Here is a 22315-nt window from a genome sequence, read left to right as displayed (position 1 = left end):
AATCCACCTTAGAGTTGGTCTTGAAGCAACGTCTTTCAAGATGACGGAGAAAACGGCACATAGGGCAAAGATAGGGGGATATCCAAGGTTTATAAGGTTTATAAGGGGAATAGAAAGCTGATGAGGGTAAAAGTGAATCAAAAGAAGAAGTGAGAGGCAAAGAAAAGTATAGACATCCTCATCAGCTATTAGGGATGAAACAGAGGAATGGAAGGAAGGGCGAGGATACAGTTGGAAGTTAAAATTAAGTAAATCACGCCAGTAGAATAATGACTCAGAGGAGAAGACAGAAGAACATGATACTTGTATGCTCACCAAGATGCCTGAAGGATTTGCACTTGCAGAGGCAGTGAAGGACAGCTCTGTGCCCTTGGTCTGAGATCAACTTCGAATTGACCCTTTTTCTACCCCCTTTTCTCTTCTGCAGAGGAACTCTCAGCCACATCAGCCCTGATCTGTCTACCTCCTATCATGTCCAGTTTATCTCTTCTGTAGTCTTCCTTCTCCCTCTTTAGGCAGCAAACAGCCCCGAAAAACCCCATGGGTCCTTCTCTTTGTGTCTTCTTTTTACTGACTCCTTTCCACATGCCCACTTCATGTATATTCCCCTACACAAAGTGTAAGAGCTGCCTGCCCCTGACTTTGATATCATGTCGATCAGACACCTCCTCTGGATAGCTAAACCTTGTGGAAACTTCGAGAAGCCCCTATTCTTTTATACCATCACCTTTGAGCAGACGTTTAGTTCAATGAACAAACGAATTGAGGAGTTTCTTACATTTGAGTACATTTCTTATTCTGGCCTCCTACACTAGAACTCGGACAATGGGCCTACTTTGAGCAACATGATTTTACATGTCAAGTTCTCTTAACTCTCACGTCTCCCATGGCAAGAACAGCTTTAATTGTCTAAACAGCATTTCAGTGCCTGTGTTAGCAGTCCCATTTACATCCCAGTTTGCATCCTAAATTTGCACCACTGATTTGCACAAAGTGCTATGGACTCAGTTATCCCATTCTAAATACTAATTGTATAAGTTTGTTAAGTGTTAAAATTAGTAATTAGTAGATTAATAATTGTTATAGTTATGTGTTAGTCCCTACACTACTTGCAAATTTGCATCGCCCTAGCAGGGTATACACAGTTATCCCTACATTGGTGTGTATGAATTCTTAATGCTGTCTTGCCTCAGGGTCTCACATATACACTATCATATCACTTCTGCAGATGCACTAATTCTCCTAGATATCTCCCCACTTTTTATTTCTGTGAAGACCTGACCTAGGAGCCTCTGCAGAAACAAACAATACAAAAAAAAAAATCCTGTCTACACCATTTAATCAAAAATGTGATTGTGGGTGCATTTGTGAGAATATTAGCATTTTTTATTCTTTACCTTAAAAATCATCAGATAGCATGTGATTTGCAATTATGATCTTTAAGTATGATTTGATTTTGAAATAAATTATCAAAACACACATACAAGACCTTTGCTAAAAAAATATTCAAAGTATTAATATATTGTGATGTTTGGCCATGTTAATGACATTTACTATAAGGTTTAGGATTAGATGACTGCAGCAATAGTCCAAATGTTGAGTTAAATAAGTTGAAATCAGTGTTTGTGTTGAACATGTCCTGCTCCAAAGGTAAACGTTAATTTGTTCATAAAGACCAGTGAGATTAAGACAAAGACAAAATAAGATGCATACAAATGTCTGCAAGATGATGCCTCCCTTAAATTGATGGTGGCAGATCCATCACAAGGCCTAAAAGGTGCCTGTGTGCCTGCAACAGTTTTCCAGATTTCCATGATGCAGAAACAAGTTTTCATCCACTGCATGTGGGATTTCCTTTAGGCATGCCAGTCACTCATCTTTTCCCACTTCTTCAGTGCAGAGGGTTTTGTTCCAGTGGCTCCAGTGGCCTGCAGTTTTTCCCAGGACCTTTCTTCGGTAATCTAGGGGTCCAGGGATCCAGGAGTGCTGCTGTTGTAAGCTGTTAGTGTCTAGATTAAAAGAGAAATAGACAGATTGAGTATCAAGCACACCAAACTCATGTATTTCCTTTCTTTTTAGGTTTTACCTAAAAGAAAAATGTGAATTATGCAATACAATAATACAATATTTGCATCACACTTGTACTATTCATGAAGATTATAGAACAACCTTGAAATAAACATGTGGATTAAATGTAAAAATATGTAGCAATAGCATTTCCTTTTATAACTGGCTAGAAATAAACATGTAGGTTAAACATAGAAATATACAACCATAGCATTTTCTTTTATAACATTCAGCATGACCACGAGAATTTAATATCGATTTGGAACCCCTATCAACTTTTTGTTTTGTTTCCTATTCACATACCTTGCCCTCATATTTCCAAACACCTATACTTACTTGTTGTATCTCCTCTTTTCCTTTTCCCACTCTAATCATAATCACACCTACATACCTGCTATTGTAAATAGCTCCAGATCAATTGCTATCTATGTTCCTGCTTTGACTTCAACGTAACAAATACACCCTTCATCCCCTATGGTTTCTTCAGCTTGCTCCAGCCTTTTCACCTCGTGCGTTGGTTGAAATTGCTTGATTTGGTTAATATGGGTAAATTGCTCCACAGCCAAATCTCCTTCTTTGATCAAGATTCTGTAAACCATAGGTGATATTGCGTCCACAATCGTGTATGAGCTATGCCATGTTGCGTGAAATTTTGCATTTTTATCTTCACCTTTCCCAAAATTAAATTTAAATACCTGGTCGTATACAGATGTCTTCTTATCATAGTATGATTTTGCACTGTGACCAGATTTGTCCAGATATCGCTGTGCAAAGGCATTCTGCAACTGCTTTCTCAGCTATTCCACATATTTTTGAATTGTGGCTGCATTTACCAGAACCTGTTTGTTTATCCGGGATAGCAATTGGTGTGGCAAAACCATGTTCCTGCCTGTTAAAATCTTGTGCAGACTGAGGTCTGTGAATCTGGACGGTGTGGACTTAAGCCATTAGCACCAGAGGGAGTCACAAATCCCAAATGGATCCTGCTTTTGCTACAAACATTTTCAAAATATCAATGATTGATCTGTTGCAACATTCCACACCCGCAGCAGAAGAGGGCCGATGTGAAATGTGCAGTTATCTCTTCACTCCTAAAATGTGCCACAACTTTGTCATCACTGCACTGGTGAAATGACTTCCACAGTCTGATTCTATCCTTTGGGGTAAAACCAACACTAGAGAAAATATGATTGACCAACAAGATGGCTGCTGTTTGTGTACTGCAATCAATTGCTGGAATGCATTCCAGACATTAAACAAGTGACTGTTAACATATATCTGTTTCCTTGTTCTGATTTTTGCAAAGGACCTATTAAATCAATTTGTTAATCTGACCATGGAAGTGTCAAACATCTTTTCATAAATGGAGCCCTGTATGTTGGGGAAATAGGTTGAAATTGGGCACACACCAAACACCTTCTTGTTTATACTTCTACATCTTGGGACCTGTGTGGCCAATAAGCATAGTTTTTAAGATTCCTAATGTTTTCTTGGAACCTCTGTAACCAGCAGTTATGGCATCATGGGCATGAAGAAGCATCAGTCCCTGGAATGACAATGGTACCACCATTTCAATTTGGATTGACACGGATTTCAGAATTATCAGTTCATCCTGTAATCAAATTCTTTTTTTGTTCTTTAGCAACACCATCAGCTATTCTTGCCCTTTGCAGTACCCCTTAAGCAGAGGATTTTGTTCTGCATCTAGCAAATGGTTATATAACAGGCCTAAAATGGGGTCTTCTTTTTATGCATTGACCAAGTCCTGATCACGGGTATCAAATCTCCATCGTGCCACCGTTTGATCAACTATTCTCTGAGTTTTGGAGCGTGTTATTGCATCCACCTGCATTTCACCAAGTATGTAGGTGCTCAATAGGAAACAAATTCTCCATCACAGCCCCAATCTGGGCTAACATGCCCTGTCATTCCCTTCCTTGTTTTCCCCTGATGTTTTAAGATGGCCTCATATTTTCCTCCAGTGAATGACCATGTCATGTTCTAAAACAAGTTAATCTATGGCTTTGATCATTTCGCCATGTTTGCGAGGGTTCTTATTATGAGTGACCCTTCCTCTCAATTTCCACCCAGGTAAATATTCCACCAAACTATTTTGGGCATAATCAGAATCAGTGACTCAAACTTTTTCTTTGAATTTATATTCTACCACTGTGGATATTGCTTTATAAATGGCAGCCATTTCTGCAACTTTGCTGCTTTTGGGGGCATAAACTCATGCTTTCTCTTGGAATGCCATTACACATGAGCCACAAATGTCCTATACCTGCCACCAATTCTTTTTCAGAATCACCCCCCACATCGTATGCACATCCATTCACATACACAGTTGGGAGATCCCTGCATGTTTAAATGCCTTGTTTAGAGACTGCACAAATGTGGTTACATTTGTTTCTAGCTCTGTGCCATCAGAAGCACAGGCAGCTGCAAAGTCATGAAAATCTCCCAGCCCCTGAGCAACGGGGCTCTTTTTAATTTGTCCATATCTCACTTCCACCGGGGATCCCTGCAAGGCCAATTTCCATGATGTGATTCTGGACTCAGCCAAATTGACTGATCTGATTCTTTTACTATATAAACATTTAAGAGGCTGATAATTTATTTCAACTTCCACCCGCTCCCCCTGAATAATTGGGCCAAAATGTCACAACGCCCAGACAGAGGTCAAAAGTGCTTTTTCATATTTGCTAAATTTGGTTTATTCCTGTGGCAATGCTTTAGTGGCATGTACAATAGTTGTGTTATTTGCATAATGTTTATGATATATGACAGCTTACATACATTGACCTGTGAATTCTACCTCTGTAAAGAAGGTGAGATTCTTTATTGGATTAGCTAAACATGGGGCTTTCATGAAACAGTCTTTTAATTTGGCTACCGCCTCACTGTGATCCTTTCCCCATATACAGGCTACCCCTTGTTTCAGTAATTTAGTCAAAGGTTGTGTGATTTCTGCATAATCTTCAATAAACTTTGTGCTGTGACTTGTCATTCTAAACAAACTTTTTAGGTCTTTTAAGTTGGTGTTTTTTTTTTTTTAATAGCTTCGACCTTTTTCTTTTGTGGATTTACCCATGGTCTGTTACTTCATGCCCTAGAAAGAATCCTCTTTTTCTACACCACTGAACTTTCTGTAAATATGTCTTGCTTCAGCCTTTTGTAACTGACCGAGCACATGTCAAATTTCATTGACGTGACTTTTTTAGTCTTTGTTCTTGATTCACACATCATCCACATAAATCGCAGTTCCTCTCTCAGCTACCTCTGGGAGTGATTAACTTAGAAATGTCCCAAATTCACTTGCACTGTTGATAAGCCAAAGGGGTTCCTACTCCATGAATACTGCAATCGATTACAGGTGAAGGCAAAGAGATTGTGTATATTTTCAGCTAGTAGCATGCACCAATACCCTGCTGTAAGATCCAGAGTGGTAAAAAACCATAACCCTTGACCCTGTGCAAGGCTTTGATAAATAAATGGAAGAGGCCACCCTGAAACAGTACCCTCTTGTTTAGTTCTCTCAAGTCTGCACACAAGTGCCACTGGCCATTGGGCTTTAGCACATCCAAAATGTGATTATTTGAAGTACTGTGGATAGGTTTAATGTTGCCTCTGGGCTCTACATTTTTTATTTATTGCTGCTAGGGACTTCAGACAGGCCAGGGATAAACTATGTTGTCACACAAATACTGGCTCCCTACCATATCCTTCGAGTAATGTGGCAACATGCAAATTGATATGCCCACAACCATAGGCATCTTTAGCAAATACCTCCTTGAACACCATAAAACTCTTAGTTGCTCTTTTTCCTCTTCATTTGTGCACGCATATGCAGCTTAATTTACCCCTCTACCATTTTAGAGAATTATGGAAGTCCTCCAAAGGAGTGATTTCTGTGCTTTCCTGTAGATTTGTGGCTGTGTCCCTTTGGAGAGTCACCACCCTTAAGTATCTTGGCACATTAGCATCTATCTCAACTTTCTTATATTTCACCTTGCAGTTCTTCTCTTGCAGGATCACACACTTTTAATAGAATGTGCTTTTCCTGATGACAGCTTAGCACATATTTGGTTCGTAGGGTTAAAAAGACTGTTTCCTGAAAATCCCCTTTGGTTTAGAAACCAATGACTCAGGCAATTCACCCTGTGAAGTTACAAAGCTTTAAGGGATGTTCCTGATCACTGTGTTGTTTAAATCAGCAGTATAGGGCCTTTCCTGTATTGCCATCCCTAATGCCGTCTTTCCTTCCAAATGAATGTTCTGGCATCCCTTGTTATTCACCAGAATTCGAATGGGGTCATCCCCGATTGTTACTAATGGTATATTTTCACATTACAGCCCTTGCTGTCTTATGGATTCATTGAGGCATACGCATGCATCAGGCTCTTTCATCTGTTCTCCCTTTCTGTACTTTAATCTTATTGCAAATTGTCTAGAGAAAGCAGGAATAGTGGCATCCTTCTTTACCTGAAGCTCAACTGCATATGGCATAATTTGGGCACAATGATAAACTTGTTGTTTGTTCTCAAATCCAGGTGACGCCCCAACCAGCCTAGACCAAACCTTTTGATTCAAGAAACCTAAAACCATTCACATTCTGTGCATAATGTCATTTCCCAAACAGAATTTCTTTTTGGTTTGACTTACAATCCAAACATTGTGATAAATGCTTTTGGATCCAATTGTAATTCTCAACATACATCTTTTTACAATTCTTTGTCACAATTCAGGGTTGTCCAGACCAAAGATTTGTTGATTTTTTATTTTAAAACTTGGTATTTCCCCTCTGTCAAGCTTTTTTTTAAAACATATTTTCTTTAATGAAACTCTTTTACTGCTATAGGGCTAGCACTGCTTCAGTCATATCTGGATGCCCATTCACATGCACCAGGATTCATGCCATCCCTTCTTCCATCTATATCTTTGCAATTGTTGAAATATATTTCTCCTGATCTGATTCTGCAGCAACGTTTGGTTCTCAATTTTCCTCATTTAGATAAAAACGCAATGTGTTTAATCTCTCTGTGTCTGCCAATTTTCCTGGGGTCCAAAAAGATCTCTAAAGATTGCTTTTCCTTTTTTCCTTGAATTGCACCCTGGCACATGAGGATGCCAGTGACACTAGGCAAACAGCCTGTTTGAAGATATACTTCAAGTGCACTTTGTGGTCACAACACCCCATTTACCCCATCAATAAGCAGTAACAGTCTCCTTAGGCAATTTGTTCCTATAAGGAATGAAATTTCATCAATGGGTGTGACCACCACTTCCTGTCTCATTCTATGCATCCGTATCTTAATTTCAAACTTCAGTGGCACCCTCCACTGGTATTTCTTCCCCATTAAAATTATGCACAGAGCCTTTGCTTTTCATAAAATTCAGCATGTCCTGTGGGGATTTCCCCACATGTATGCTTTGCATTCATTCCTTTGACATCACTATTACCTGGGAACTTGTGCCATTAATTGCCAGCATGTTACACATCTGTTCAATAGTAATAGGGGCATAATGGGGCACATTACGAAGTCGTGTCCGGGTAGCCGGGTTGCCGGGTAGCCGGGTAGCTGGAATGGGGATTTACCGGGGCATTCCAACCTTGGAGGACCCTGTAAGTCCCCATTCTGAAAACCATTCCCCATTCCCATTTGAGCCCCGATAGGGCTCAATGGGAATAGGGAAGGAGCTAATAACGGGCCAGCAAATAGCGGGCCTGTTATTAGCTCCCTGGTCCCTTAGCGGCTCCCGCTAAGGGCGGCTGGTAAAACCAGCCGGACTTAGTGGAACCCGCTAAGGGACCTCGGAATGCGGCATTAGGGGGCTAACGGCACTGGCATCCTTACTGGTGCAGTTAACCCCTTACCGCCGGCCTTGTAATGAGGCCCAATATCTATCCTTGCACTCTTCAAGTACACACAGGAAGGGTGAATTGTTACTGATTTCATGGCTTACCTTCCTTAGGCCAGCCTGGCTTCCTGCTAGGAAAAGGGGCATATGAAATGACATGTTACTCCCCTTTTTGCCCATCTCTCTTTGTATCTCTTTGTTGATTTGTTTGGACCATAACCCTTTTGAATTGCAGCAACTGACTGCCCCTCTGTCTCGGGACCACCAGTGTTCATCCCCCATCCCTCTGCTGCTTCTCCATTGGCTGGGACCTCTCCACGTTCCTCTATTCTGGAACCTAGTGGCTCTGCATTTTCACATATGGCAGCATGTCATTTTCTGGTGTCTGACACTTACCGTCATTTTGTATGGTACCTGTCATTTCTGCCTTCTGGAACATCTGTGGCTCAACATATTCTTCAGGTGACTGACCTGCACCTATCTCTTGGTGCATTTTAATTTCTGCAGAGGTATGAACAGAATTTTGGTTATCAAATAAGGATAAATGGTCACTTATTCCTCCCTTTTTATTTACCATTGTTGAGACATTCAGGGTACCGTTAACCCTGCAATGATCCACTTTGTCACAGACATTTGCTTGATCACATGTGTCACATCATTTTCATGTTGCACATTTCTTTTAAATCTGCCTTCTAACCCTTTGCTCTTTTGGTTTTTCTTGTTCATTATTCCTTTTCTGTTCCTCATGAATAGTCTTGTTCAAGTCCAAGTTAAACCATACCCCATTCTTGTGTGTATTACTGTCCCCTACCTCACGTTCATTTGTTTGTTTTCTTGGTTTTAAATCACTAAGCAAATCAGTTAGGTCATTCAAAGGTAAGTCATGGTTATTTGTGTTCTCATCATGGCAAGTCTGACTAACTAGTCACTTATTGTCACTCGGTTCAAGATCACTCATGTGACATTCTGCACCTTCATTTGACTGTTGTTTCTGTTGTTTCTGTACTGCACAAAATGTCCCTATTTGTTCAGACAACATCTTTACTTGGGCCTCCAAACACTGGAACCTGTCCATATCCATAGACTCATGCCTCTGTGCCCTAGGCCGGTAATGGTTGAACTCACTCTGATCAGGCCTGTTCCTTTCAGGAGACTGATTTCTATTTGTGTTTCCCCTGAATTCCTGTGACACAGGAGGTGGGAAGCATGGGGTGACCACCATTTGACCACGGTCAACATATGGTGGGACTGACTATATTGTTGAGGCACATAGTTCACATTCTGTCTTTCATGTGTCTGAAATTGTTCGCTCTGTTGACTTCCATTTTCAATGATCCTCTCTACCTAACATTGATTACCATATACCATTGTGGTAGGGTCAAACCTAATCTGGACCCCTGAAGCCTGGAGTGGCCCATTATACATCTGATTCTGGGTGTTATTTAACCCTGGTATATCATAGCAAAATCCCACCTTGGAGAATTATAAAGAAACCAAGGGCTAACGTATATGTTTCTATCAATGAGATCTATGAATTGGAAAACTGGTGCTTGGGGTGGTGTCATCTGTGGAGCCACATTCCTCTGATTATGTGGTGTGTCATTCTTTATTTGCTTGTTATCTGTCTCTAATGGCATCTTTCAAGAGTTCACCTCTAGAGTTGCAGATGTAGATTATTTGGGTATTTGCCTAGATTCTTTACTCTTAGTTTCTTCCTTCTCATGGGAGATTATTTCATAAATGTTAGTGGTCTGTTCAATGATCAATTCTTAGGGTTTATCCCGGGGAAACAATGGCCCTCATTACAACCCTGGCGTTAAGGGGTTAACGGCGCCGTAAAAGGTGGCAGCGCCGTTAACCCCTTAACGCCTGATTACGAGGTCCCTTTGCGGGTTGGAGATTTTAACGCCTGCTTTTTGCAGGCGTTAAAAACCAACCCGCAAAGGGACCTTGGTGCTAAGTACGGTGCCGCAATTTGCGGCACCGTACTTAGCGCCTTCCTAATTCCCATTGTGCCCTATGGGGCAAAAATGGGAATGGGGAAGGGCCATGGCTGCATGGGGAATTACCGCCCCGCCAACCTCGAAATGGGGTGGTAATTCCCCATTCCGCCATGGGGAGTCGGTAAGTTACCGGCATGGACCATGGTGCTATTGGCACCATGGTCCAATGCCAGGGTTGTAATGAGGGCCAATGTCTCGCTGAAGACCATACTAGTATGCAGTCTCACATTCTACCGAATGAGGGTCATAGGCCACATAAAAATGTAAGAATGCCTTTTGCAAATTTTGTAGAAACTGGTGGGAGACTCATTTGACTGGGAGGTCATGCTGTTAGCAGCCTTCTTCGCCTCTTGAATAGAATGATATGTCAAGAATTGCCATCTAATCTCTTTTTCAAACTCTTCCCAAGACAGATTCTGTTGCTCATTTAGGCCTCGAATAACACTAGCAGAAGCAGGGTTGAGGGTAAAATGAAAATAACAGCCATATTGGGCCTTAGGGATCTCAAGCATTTGAAACATTTCAGTTACAACCTCAAGGTGGTCTTGGATACACCTATTGGACCGTTTTTTTTAACAGTTTGACCAAAGCCCTTATAGACATCATTCTCTTCAGTGCATTGTGCGTGTACAGCCCAGTATAGGGCTGTGCCTCCCCTTGCTCTGTACTGGGATGGCATACTCAGCCACCAGCATTTGAGAGCAACCAGCTCTTGTATGCTGAACAACAGCTGGCCCATTTCCCAGACTGTGACTGCATTAAGACTCAGTGAAAGTATTGCCTATATTTTCCTTACAGTGATTCGAGAACAACTCCATTTTCTTATAACCCCTGGCACTAAATGTTCATTGTAGAACCCTGCACTGGGCTCAGAGATCCTGAGTTTGACTGTAAAGGGCAAAGTTATATTTTTTCAACTGAACAATTTCTCCCTGCATTAACCTGCATTTTGTAATGATCAACTGCTTGGACTTTCCTACCATCCTCATCCATAAGTCAACAAATCTCATATGCCAACACCTGCAATTCCTTGTCTTTCTTACTACCACCTTTTGAGTGTCTGAGTTTCTGCAATTGCTAGGTCCCTATATTTTCGAACCCCGTCTAAAACAGTTTTAACAGCATTCATTATTCCTCACTCTCTGAAAACCTTTTGTCTTTCTGAATCAACTGTGCACTGACATCATCATGTTTGGCTCATTGGTGCACGTCGAGATCTGTCTGTTTTAACTCTGCTTCCATTTGTAACAGTAATTTGTGCTCTGTAGCTAAAATCACACTGTAATTCAGCAATCACACCACAGTCTTTATCTCGCAACTTAATACGTTTGTGTAATGCAAACCAAATCTTGGCACACAAACGGATAAGACAGTGAACCTCTTTTTTCTGGTCCCTCCCTGGAATAGACGGGCAAGGCACATTTGTAAAACGCTCCCTTTAGCAAAAATGTTGCTAAAACCTTCCTTTCCAATTTCAGCATTAATTATTTTCAGCTAATTTGATATTGTATTGGATGACCACATTGCTAAGGCAAATAATTTTGACTCTGCATAATTACACAGATCGGTAAAGTCAACTTCAATGTCTGTCATATTTGAACCCAGTGCTAGAGAGACATTAAAGAGAAACTCAACGTGCAGCCAACACAATCACTATCACATTCCACCACAATGCACTTCTTGCAGGGGAAGAACAGAGTGAACAAAATTAAAGATGCACCTAGCACAACACCCTATGGGGGCTCAAATGGGAATGGGGAATGGATTTTTCAATGGGGATTTACCGGTCCCTCCAGGGTCGGAATGGACCGGTAAGTCCCCATTGAACCAGGTCGGACCCGGACCCAGTATGTGAGGTAGTCATGGCGCTAATAGTGCCATGACTACCTCCATACTCGATATGAGGCCCAATGTGTTAAATAAATGTAGCAGGGAAGGGTAAAACCTCATCCAATTATTCCTCATACCCTTGATGCCTGACACCACATATGACTCAAAGAAAGGTCTGAAAGAAGGGAAAGAATCATCAGTGTTGTGGTAAGAGTCAAGAGTAGAAGCTAATCCGATCATGTCAGGGATAGTTACCAGAGAAGAACGTCATTCAATCAGAATTCTGAGTTTTCTATAATTTCAAAAGAATTCATCAGATGGGTAGGATGATTTATTCATACAGTCAGAACGCAGATATCTCTTCTTTTACAATTTGACTACATTTTACCTTCTTTAGAAATGTAGGCAAACTATTTTGTCATCTTGATACATAGGGCCTCATTAGGACCCTGGCGTTCCCGTAATGAAGGGTGCCGGTATGGGACCGGCAGCGTTCATTACGGGATGCCTTATTACGCGGTCCCCTAGCGGGACACGCACAGAACGTCTGGCCAGACCAGACGTCCTGAGCGGGTCCCACAAAGGGACCAAGGAGCTAATAAAGGGCCTGTTATTAACAGGCCCGTTATTAGCTCCATCCCCATTCCCATTGAGCCCTGTGGGTGCTCAAATTTGAATGGTGATTGGTTTGTGAATGAGGAATTACCGGGTCCTCCAAGGTTGGAATGACCCGGTAATTCCTCATTCACAGAACCCGGAGCTGGAACCCGATATGGAAGCAGCCATGCCCTTATTAAGGGCATGGCTACCTCCATACTCGTAATGAGGCCTAGTCTGACAACATAACAATTCAAACACTCAGTTTATTATGTAAATATCCACCTACCACTTTTTCAGTGTGACAGACATTTGAAGTAATGCATCATCTATTCATTTTGATTAAAACATTTTTCAATATAAACAGGTATTGCCATTCAATTAACCTCAACATGTTCATCTTCAATAAGACTGTTCAACTTCAGTTTTAACTAATGGGTAGAATAGAATGATTACCCAGCCTCTTTCACAACCAAACTGATTTTATTAGTCATTGGTTCAGTCAACAGTGACTAGGCCTATGTAATTAAACTCATTATAATTGAAAAATGTCCCATTTCTGTGCAGAACCATACATATAGCATAATGTCATTCTCACAATGTTCTTTCTGAAACCTTATTTTTTGAACACATGCACATCTTCTGTTTTGAACAGACTCAGTTTTCATATGCTTCCATCAAACTTGACTCTCTGGTGGTGGTCCAGATGCACTGAGCCCTCTCCTGGTCCACTTATTGTTCCCTGTTGGGCTTTCAACCAGGACCCGAGGGGTTCATTCTGAAGGTCATACGCATGTTTTGAAGGAGGGAATAGGTGCCAGGAAGGATTCTACTATATGCTTCCACTGAAGTACTTAACCTATTTATGATATCCTATTAGCATGCTGATTGAGAATTGCCCCCACATTTGTTGATCCATGCTATGTGAATGCTTCAACTGTCACCTGGTTGGGGTACCTCAGTTAAGTTTATCAATAACCAAATGGATCCTTAGCTAATCTATGTTAAAACATAGGCCAAACTGAAAATGTTAATTGTGTGAGTGAGATACAGGGACGAAACAACACACAGCATTTGAAAGAACAGCGGCATGTAAGTTCGAAAACTAGTTAATAAAATTAAGATAAACAATCATTACCTAACTATCCTGTGAAACCGTTAACATGTACAGGCAAGACTAGTCCAAGGAGAAGGGAACCTCCTAGGGGCCAATTCACACAACGTTATTCTAACCCACCTTTCACTTCAAACTGGTGGGGCCATGCCACAAGAAGATTGCCATGAACAACTCTGACTTACCCTTTCCTTAAAGATGGAGAGGACTATTGGATTCACAAAGAAGTTGCAATGACATATTTGTGATTAGTAATTAAGGAAAACATCTAATTTACCCATGCTACTTAATGCATGCGGACCCCCTTTAAGTGCCAGTTTGCGTCTTCTAGTGACAACCTGGATCAAGATATGGATGAACTTTGAGTGAATGAAGATGACATCAGCAAGTGGTTGATCAGGTCAAGGGATTCACTTTCTATCATATTCCTTCAAAAATGTGTGCCCTGGGCAGAGGTAGCTGGTGGACGTTATACCGGATCCAGTGGGTTTGGATGCACATGGTGGTAACTGGCAGTAAAGGATATACATTGAAAAAAGCTCCAATTTGGGAATGTGCAGACACATTGATTGATGGGTCTAGGGTGTAAGAACTATTTCGAACCATTTTGTCATCTACTCCTCTTTTAGGCAATTCTACACAATTTAAACAGCCTTTGGATGAAGTCAAGAGGTTTAAGCAAAACTAGGTCCCATTGGTAGTGTATTGTCCACTGTGCTGTACAATGAAAACTAGATCCATATGCATGGCACAACAGAACCGACTCATTTTAGGGTCCACCAATTTCACCAGTGTCTGCAGAATCTTTGAAATTCTTTGAAAAAGTTCAGAAGCATATGTGCATCTGGAGCAATTATACATGCCCCAGGCGAAAGTTGTTTTCAACATAAGGTGCAGACAAATATTTAATGATTTTCATTAATGCAAATGTAATACACTTGGTTGCGTTATCTAGCTTCTCATTTACTTTTCAAAATAGCACATGTACATTACATTTTAACTTAAATGAAAGGTACTTTCTTTTGTTCATTCCAATCCTCTTGATAACTCTGGCCCTCCAACATCCCAATTGCCCTTTTCACAAATCAATAACTGTCATACTGCTCTAAACATTTTCACTAATGGGATGACACCTGCAAGAAACTTGTTTAAAGTTTTTGAATATTATGTTTGCACATTTTGAACTCAACAGTACAGAGCAGCTCATTGTATCAATGCATTTTTTACTGGTGAAACAACTGAACTATGCGGTTCCAAAGTTTCCGTATTAGAAGCCCTAACAGGTGAAGATTAATGACTCAACCAATAATCAGAATCATATAGGGCCCGATTTACAAAAATGTTTTAACATTGGAAATTTCCATTGGAATTTGTTTTGTAAATCAGGCCCATAGTATTTATGGCTCAGAGGTCATTATATTAAAATCATGGAACATAAAGCTGCTTACATTGCCCTAGTAAAGCATGCAATGACTAAGGGGATAGTTGCAGGTAAGGGTTCATAGTGACTGTTTCAACAGACAAAGTTCTGACACAAAAGTGTTGGGAAAAAAAAGTTTCAATTGTTTTTTTTTTGGTTTTTTTTTCTTTTTTTTAGTGGGGGGTCACCCCAACCTCTGTGTTTTTTTTTTAAACACTTATTTTACTATACGAAATTAAAATAAACCCTTTAATATTAAAAAAATCTAAATTCGATTTTTTTTTTCGACACTTTTGTTTCGGAACTTTTGTCATTTGAAACTATTGTTTCGAAACTTTGACTGGACAGCACAGGTAAGCAGTTTGTTTTCAATGTGTGCACATCACTGATGAAAACAAAGCACTGTTTAATTCATGTTGATACAAATGCTTTAAGAATGTTCATGCAATGCGCTCAATGCCTCCTAATCCCACCCCCGCATATACAATCTGCTTTTTCTCATGTGCTACAGGTAAATTGTTCACCTTCACATCAGTAAACATACACAGGAAATACAGGACATGATTTAAAAAAATGTTTTAACATGGGAAAGTCCCTTTGAAAAATGTGTGTAATTCAGGCCCACCATGTATAACCTATACATGCATGCTTTTACTCAACGATCGCTTTGTTTTATTTAATTAATACTACAATGAATAGCACTGAACTTTACAAAGAGAGTTGATTCAATTGATAATAAAACAAAAGAGATAAATAGAAAGGTAGATACACGTGTTTCAGCCTTGTTGGGCCTCATCAGCGTGGTGGAGCTGTGCATCTCTGAGCACAGTGAGCAAGGTGTCCACGCCTGGACGACCCTAGGAAACTTAGGGTGACTAAACCGAAGTCCCTTAAATAATCAAAAAATAGTCCATAGGCGCCCATCTGCGAGAACAAACACGGCTAAATGACCTGTTCTCTGGGAAGGTACCCAATCGAGAGTCCGCAGCCACACTTTAGCTCATTGTGCCTTTCACAGATGGAAAATAACTATTTGCATATCAGTCTTTGTCCCGCCCACCTGGGCAGTCCAGCACCAAAATGCTATGGCAATTCCCTTCTGAACAGGAGTACCAACAGCAACCCCATACACATGTTTCAGCCTTGTTGGGCCTCATCAGCGTGGTGGAGCTGTGCATCTCTGAGCACAGTGAGGAAGGGACCCACGTCTGGATGACCCTAGGAAACTTAGGGTGATTAAACCTAAGTCCCTTAAATAATCAAAAAATAGTGCATGGGCACCCCTCTGCGAGAACATAACATGGCTAAATGACCTGTTCTTTGGGGAGGTACCCATTTGAGAGTCAGCAGCCACACTTTAGCTCACTGTACCTTTCACAGATGGGAAATATCCATTTGCATATCAGTATTTTTAGGTAGATTCTGTTACAAATGCAGACATTTTTCAGACAAAGAGACAAACGGTCTTTGGCATAATTTTATACTAAATGGCTAGGAGATTATTGGTGTACTGCGATTGTCGGAAGCGCCCGCGAGAGTGAACTTTTCCAGTGCCATGCGGTTTGATGATCCAGAGAGAGCTGTTGTGCTATTGGTGAAGAGGCATAAGGACACTTAAGGGCTTTTTCCTATAGTCGCTCGCAACTCTGTAGGAGGAGTCGGAAGGTTGTCGGGGACAGGGCTCCGATAGCGGGCTGTGGCACTGAACATCACCCTTGTTGTCAGCTTTGTGAAAGCCCATCCAGAGAGCTTGGAGCTCAGGGGTGGATCGGCCCTTCTGGATTTTCCTCGAGGCATTTAATAAAGTAATAAGCAGCCTGGACAGTGGTGTTTGGTTAGTATACACTGCCTCACCTCCCCTAATGAAAACTTCCCCCACTACACTTTATATGTGGTGCGCAGTGACTGCAGGGTTAAATTCCCTTTGAGCTCCGTGCTGGTTCTGGGAGAACTGGGATTGCAGTGAAGGCTGCCTTAGCCCCCTTTTTAGCAAATTAATCTTGCACAAGACATTGCAGGTTGGCCTGGACTATGTGCAGTATAGCACGGTATAGCTGAGTACTACAAATTGTCCCTGTGTTCGGGTGTGAGGCAGGTGAGCTTGTCCCTGTTGTCTGAGAAGTTTGCTGTCTAGGACCCTCCTGACATTGTTACTTTCTTCCCTTTCTCCCCGATTTTCATTGAGGCACCACAACAGCCTGCTTTTATCTAGGGATCAGTGAGTGAATCCCCCACACTGCACATGTTCTACTATCTAAAAACATTATAAGGCACTTTCAATAGCAGTGTGCAATATGTGGTTGCCTTGTCCCAGATTGCTGGGGCTTACCGCGTTGGGAACAGGAGCGGAAGTAATCTTTCTGAAGGAGTTTCCCTGAATTTGTTGCTCTCTCTAAGCGCACTCATTATAAGAAGTTGTCACAGTGATCGTTTGTCTTGGCAAATATCTTATGGGACACTTTGAATTTGTGCAGTCATGGAAGAGGGGTCCTACCTCAGCTGGAAATCCACTGTGTTCTTTGCCCGCCTCTGAAACGGAGTGAAAATACACACATTTGTATGAGTGTAACACAGGAACAGTAATATGGAGTTTGTGTTGGACCAAGATGCTTTATCAATGGAGTAAGACATTGTTCCAATTTGTATGTATGATCAAATTGGTGGAATAGAGAGGGAGGACTACAAAAAACATTTTGGGCCACATTGTTAAAATTGTATTAGATGAATGATAAAAATGTATGATTTTAAGTACATTTTTTTAAAATGTTTATGAAGTTGTAGGATACATTTGTGTAAAGTTTTAACTTGTTTAAAAGTTGAATGCAAAATAAAAATAAAAAATAAAACTCTAAATGCCTTGTCAAGTAACTGCATTAACATGCTGCTATACAATCCAGGACTAAAACATCCATTAAAAACAAGCACATTGTATACACCTTACACAGCAAATATGAATTCCAAAGCCCCAAATTTGTAAGCTGTGCAGGATAGCAGTCATTGGTTACGTACATACCATACATGCAGATTCTGTGTGCTCAAAAGTCTGAATATCCTGAAAAACATAGCGTATCCTGACGATCCGACTTTGAGTCCCCCCCTCGCCCCTCGAGGAATTTATACTATGGATAGTTGTTTTAGGAAAATATAATGGCGGGTACTCATTTTGAGTCTATTTTTGCATCTGGTATCTACCCAAACGTGTTGCTGCTTTTGTGTGTCACAATTTGCATAAATGGAACACTGATATTAGTCTCGTTATGAACAAACTCTTTTGAATTTTCTGCAAAATTGTTAATGTGTTATGTTGTGTACCTTTTCAGCCAGCCACTGGTTCCTCCAAAGCACCTTATTGCTACTATTACAGTAACCATGGCTATGCGGTCAGTAATATTCAAAACACCCCATTGGGAGTCACTGCTGATCTGAACAATCCTGTGAATGTTTCTCGTTATGGTGCAAGCTCTCCATCTATCAATACACTTCGACTGGAGGTCAAATTTCATGACGACAATCTGCTACAGTTTAAGGTAAACAATTTTTCTTTTATTTAATGGTGTTTAAGGTTTCACTGGTCATTTTTGTAAATTAAATTCTTATTGCTCCTATTGGTAGTATAGGAGAAGCACTGTTCAGTGATAAAATCACTATGCTCTTCAGAGCAGTTCAATTTAAGTGTATTCCTTAGATTCCTTGTCTTTTGGCTAGGCATTGTTTTAATATAACTGTCACTTATGTAGGTTTTTTTCAAATTGATGCGTGCTGATGCAGCCAGTAGGATACCACTTAGTGTAGTTTGGTATATTATAGTAATCACCCCTGAGTTCGAGAAGTACAGGTGGATAATGTACTGCCATACTGAGAGTAGGTAGGCCTAAATTAAGAAAGGTCTTGGCAGGGGGTCAAGGCCTTTTATGGCCATTTACAACCCCATACAAGGGGGTGATAGCTATCCGCCTGCTCCGGGGTACGGATAGTGCATATGTTTGTTATAGAAGGGCTCTGCTTGTATTGCGCAAGTCCAATCTCTCATCACAAGAAAGCAAAGATGCCCCCCACTATAGGAAATAGAAAAAGGACTACTTCCCTTTTCTATTTCCATGGTGGGACAAACACAGACATCGGGCAAGCGCAGCAGGCAGAGCAGGAAGGCCCTAACAAGCAGGTATGAATGTGGGGCATAGAGTCAGGTGAATGGTATGTTTGGGCTTTGAAGGGTGGGGAGTAGAGCCAGAGGAGGGGAGTGTGAGTTTCTCTGGCACGTATTTGGACACTGCCAGTGTCACCGATGTTTCTAGTTAACCTGCTGGCTGAGCACTCTTCAATTAGATTACAGATTGAGCAGTAATACAAAATGTAAGTGAGTAACAACTAGGTATAATTAAAAAATAAAGAAATAAGGATGTTCACATGTTATGAAGAAATTGCCGGCTGTTTGTGCAGAGGAAAGATTCAGGCAGGCAATATTGCTGAATAATCTGAACTGCATGTGGAACTGACAAACAATTTGATCAAATACATAAACCAGAATAGACTGGGAACTATATATTCAACAATACGATTGGCAGGCTTGTATATATTTGAACTAGGGAAAGAAGAGCAGAGTGTTTAGTGACGTCGATGAAGCATGATATACATCATGACAAGCTTTTGATGGATGCTAGATCTAAAATAGTGATTTGTATGGAAAGGCTGGCTTAAAGAGAGCAGGGGCTCACAGATCTAGCCCGGGAAGAATTGTACCAAGTTGTTTGTAAATAGTATCACGTGCTTTGGAAGTCTTTTCTTATGTGTCATTATTCTCTATCTTACAAGACATTAGACTGCCAGTTGACGCCTTTGTGTAATACGCGCAATACAGGGTTGTAATTACATGCCTTACGTTTATTTTTATAAATTAAACCACTTGTAATTCCAATAGGAGAGACTTAACACAAGACACTGGGCCTAATTACGAGGCTGCCGTTGGTATTTGATTTTTTCCAGCGCCCAGGAATAGACAATTACCGGGTCATTACGGCCTTGGCGCACCCAGTAATTGCCCATTCCTGGGCCCTGGAAAATATTCTTCCCCATTCCCATTTGAGCGCCATAGGGCTCAATGGGAATGGGGAAGCCGGAAGCACCGGCACCGTTATCGACAGTGCCGGTGCATCCGACATGCTGTGCTCGCGGGTGCCATTGCGGCTGCCAGGTCTGACTTGACGGCCCTAAAGGCACCCGCGAGCAGAACTCGTAGTTTACCAGTCTGAGAACTACCGTACCGGCATGCTTACCGGTATCGTAGTTCCGGGACCGGCAAACTTATAATGAGGCCCACTATCTTTTGCACATGCAATCGATCTCCTTTTCAACTGTTCAATGTGCTCTGCTTTTAGAACTAAACATGTAATTATGTTTTTTAAGCATATTGACATCAGGCAATGTCAACCAGCACTTGCATGTTTTTAAGGGTTTTATTAATGTTTTAATAATTGGTTATTTTGCATTATGCTACTGCTGCAAATTGGAATGTGGCATTTATATATGTGCTATTTATTTTATGTGTTGCTTGTACACATTTATCTGAAATGAAGCTTATTTGATGTTGATGAATAAGCAGTCAATTGCCAAAATGTTGAGAGGTCCTCTAAACCTACATCATTGAAAAAAAAAACTCCTGTGTTATTCCCAATCAAAGGTGCTCAACTGGCGAAGCTAGGAAGACAATTTAAATAAACAGAGCAAGAACATGCACACCAGACTATGTGCAGCTAATGGCACTGATAGAGAAAATATAATATGAGGTAAGCAAATTCTACACAGTAACAGCAGAGTTTTCATTGTTCCATCTTAGATATCAATATTGAGAACACTGATAGAAGCTTGGCCAACAGTTGCTGAACATAATCAGATTATTTTTTTGTTTTTTAAATGGGACATACTCCTTTAACGAGAACCTTGAAATAGGAAAGATTTCTAATTATTTTTACAAAGAGCTTTAGTGGAGAAAAAAAAACAAAGGACAATCTAGGGATTTTGATGAGTTCCTGAAATTAACTATAAAAAATACAGAGGCCGATTCATGGAATAAATGTGCGCCGAAAATCCCGGCGCAGAGGGGCCAATACGTGCGCTGCGCCGAAAATTAGCGAAAAGCGCAGGGAAACCAGCGCACGTCGATTCATGGAAGTCCGTGCGCAAGAAAAGCAGAGGACGTGCGCCGAAAAAGCGCGCGGCGCAGGCCGGCGCACAGGTCAACCAACGTCGTGCGCCACGGCCACTGCGCTATCACTCCGAGCGCAGCGCACAGCTCTAAAGTAGGCGGAACACAGGGCGGGACACTCGGAATGGGGAATAAAATGGGGCACAACACTCGGAATGGGGAAGAATGTGGGCGGCACGGGAAAGTATAGGAGGCAAGTGCGCGGAACGCCCACACGCTCGCATACAACACATATTCATGGAATAGAATAGGGCAAAAAAGCGCACGCTCAAAGCAGCGCACAGGCACAAACAGGCACAAACACGACCGCCACAAGAAAGCAGGCGGTAGCGTCTCTGCGCCTGCAAGAAATGTGCGCTAAAAGGTGCGCCAACAAATAGCACCTATATACAGACATGATCAATGTCCAATACTGTGGCCCTCCAGGACAAATGACGTACAAAGGGGTACCCACAAACACAGACACGCGCTGAGAGAAAAAATAAACGTGTGCGTGCATACCGGGGTGCGCGGGAAGTTCCACACGCGATATGGCCGGGTACGTGGATTACAGGGGTGCGCGGGAAGTTCCACACGCGATATGGCCGGGTACGTGGATTTCAGGGGTGCGCGGGAAGTTCCACACGCGATATGGCCGGGTACGTGGATTGCAGGGGTGCGCGGGAAGTTCCACACGCGATATGGCCGGGTACGTGGATTGCAGGGGTGCGCGGGAAGTTCCACACGCGATATGGCCGGGTACTTGGATTTCAGGGGTGCGCGGGAAGTTCCACACGCGATATGGCCGTGTACGTGGATTTCAGGGGTGCGCGGGAAGTTCCACACGCGATATGGCCGGGTACGTGGATTTCAGGGGTGCGCGGGAAGTTCCACACGCGATATGGCCGTGTACATGGATTTCAGGGGTGCGCGGGAAGTTCCACACGCGATATGGCCGGGTACGTGGATTTCAGGGGTGCGCGGGAAGTTCCACACGCGATATGGCCGTGTACGTGGATTTCAGGGGTGCGCGGGAAGTTCCACACGCGATATGGCCGGGTACGTGGATTTCAGGGGTGCGCGGGAAGTTCCACACGCGATATGGCCGGGTACGTGGATTACAGGGGTGCGCGGGAAGTTCCACACGCGATATGGCCGGGTACGTGGATTTCAGGGGTGCGCGGGAAGTTCCACACGCGATATGGCCGGGTACGTGGATTGCAGGGGTGCGCGGGAAGTTC

The 22315-nt window shown here is 41.9% G+C and overlaps 1 protein-coding gene across 1 annotated transcript in view; it reads left to right on the top strand.

Annotated features, from left to right (window-relative positions):
* The window catches only part of SI (sucrase-isomaltase), a 1019699-nt gene that overhangs the window by 610473 nt on the left and 386911 nt on the right, over nucleotides 1-22315 (top strand). The window contains exon 48 of the mRNA XM_069618482.1: nucleotides 18214-18420. Within this exon, the coding sequence (XP_069474583.1) occupies nucleotides 18214-18420 (207 nt within the window). The remainder of the gene's footprint in view (nucleotides 1-18213; nucleotides 18421-22315) is intronic.

This window comes from Ambystoma mexicanum, chromosome 10 (assembly GCF_040938575.1).
Source record: "Ambystoma mexicanum isolate Mex_15411 chromosome 10, UKY_AmexF1_1, whole genome shotgun sequence".
Lineage (NCBI taxonomy): Eukaryota > Metazoa > Chordata > Amphibia > Caudata > Ambystomatidae > Ambystoma > Ambystoma mexicanum.
Note: the sequence above shows the minus strand (reverse complement) of the source record. Positions and strands in the feature narration are given on the sequence as shown.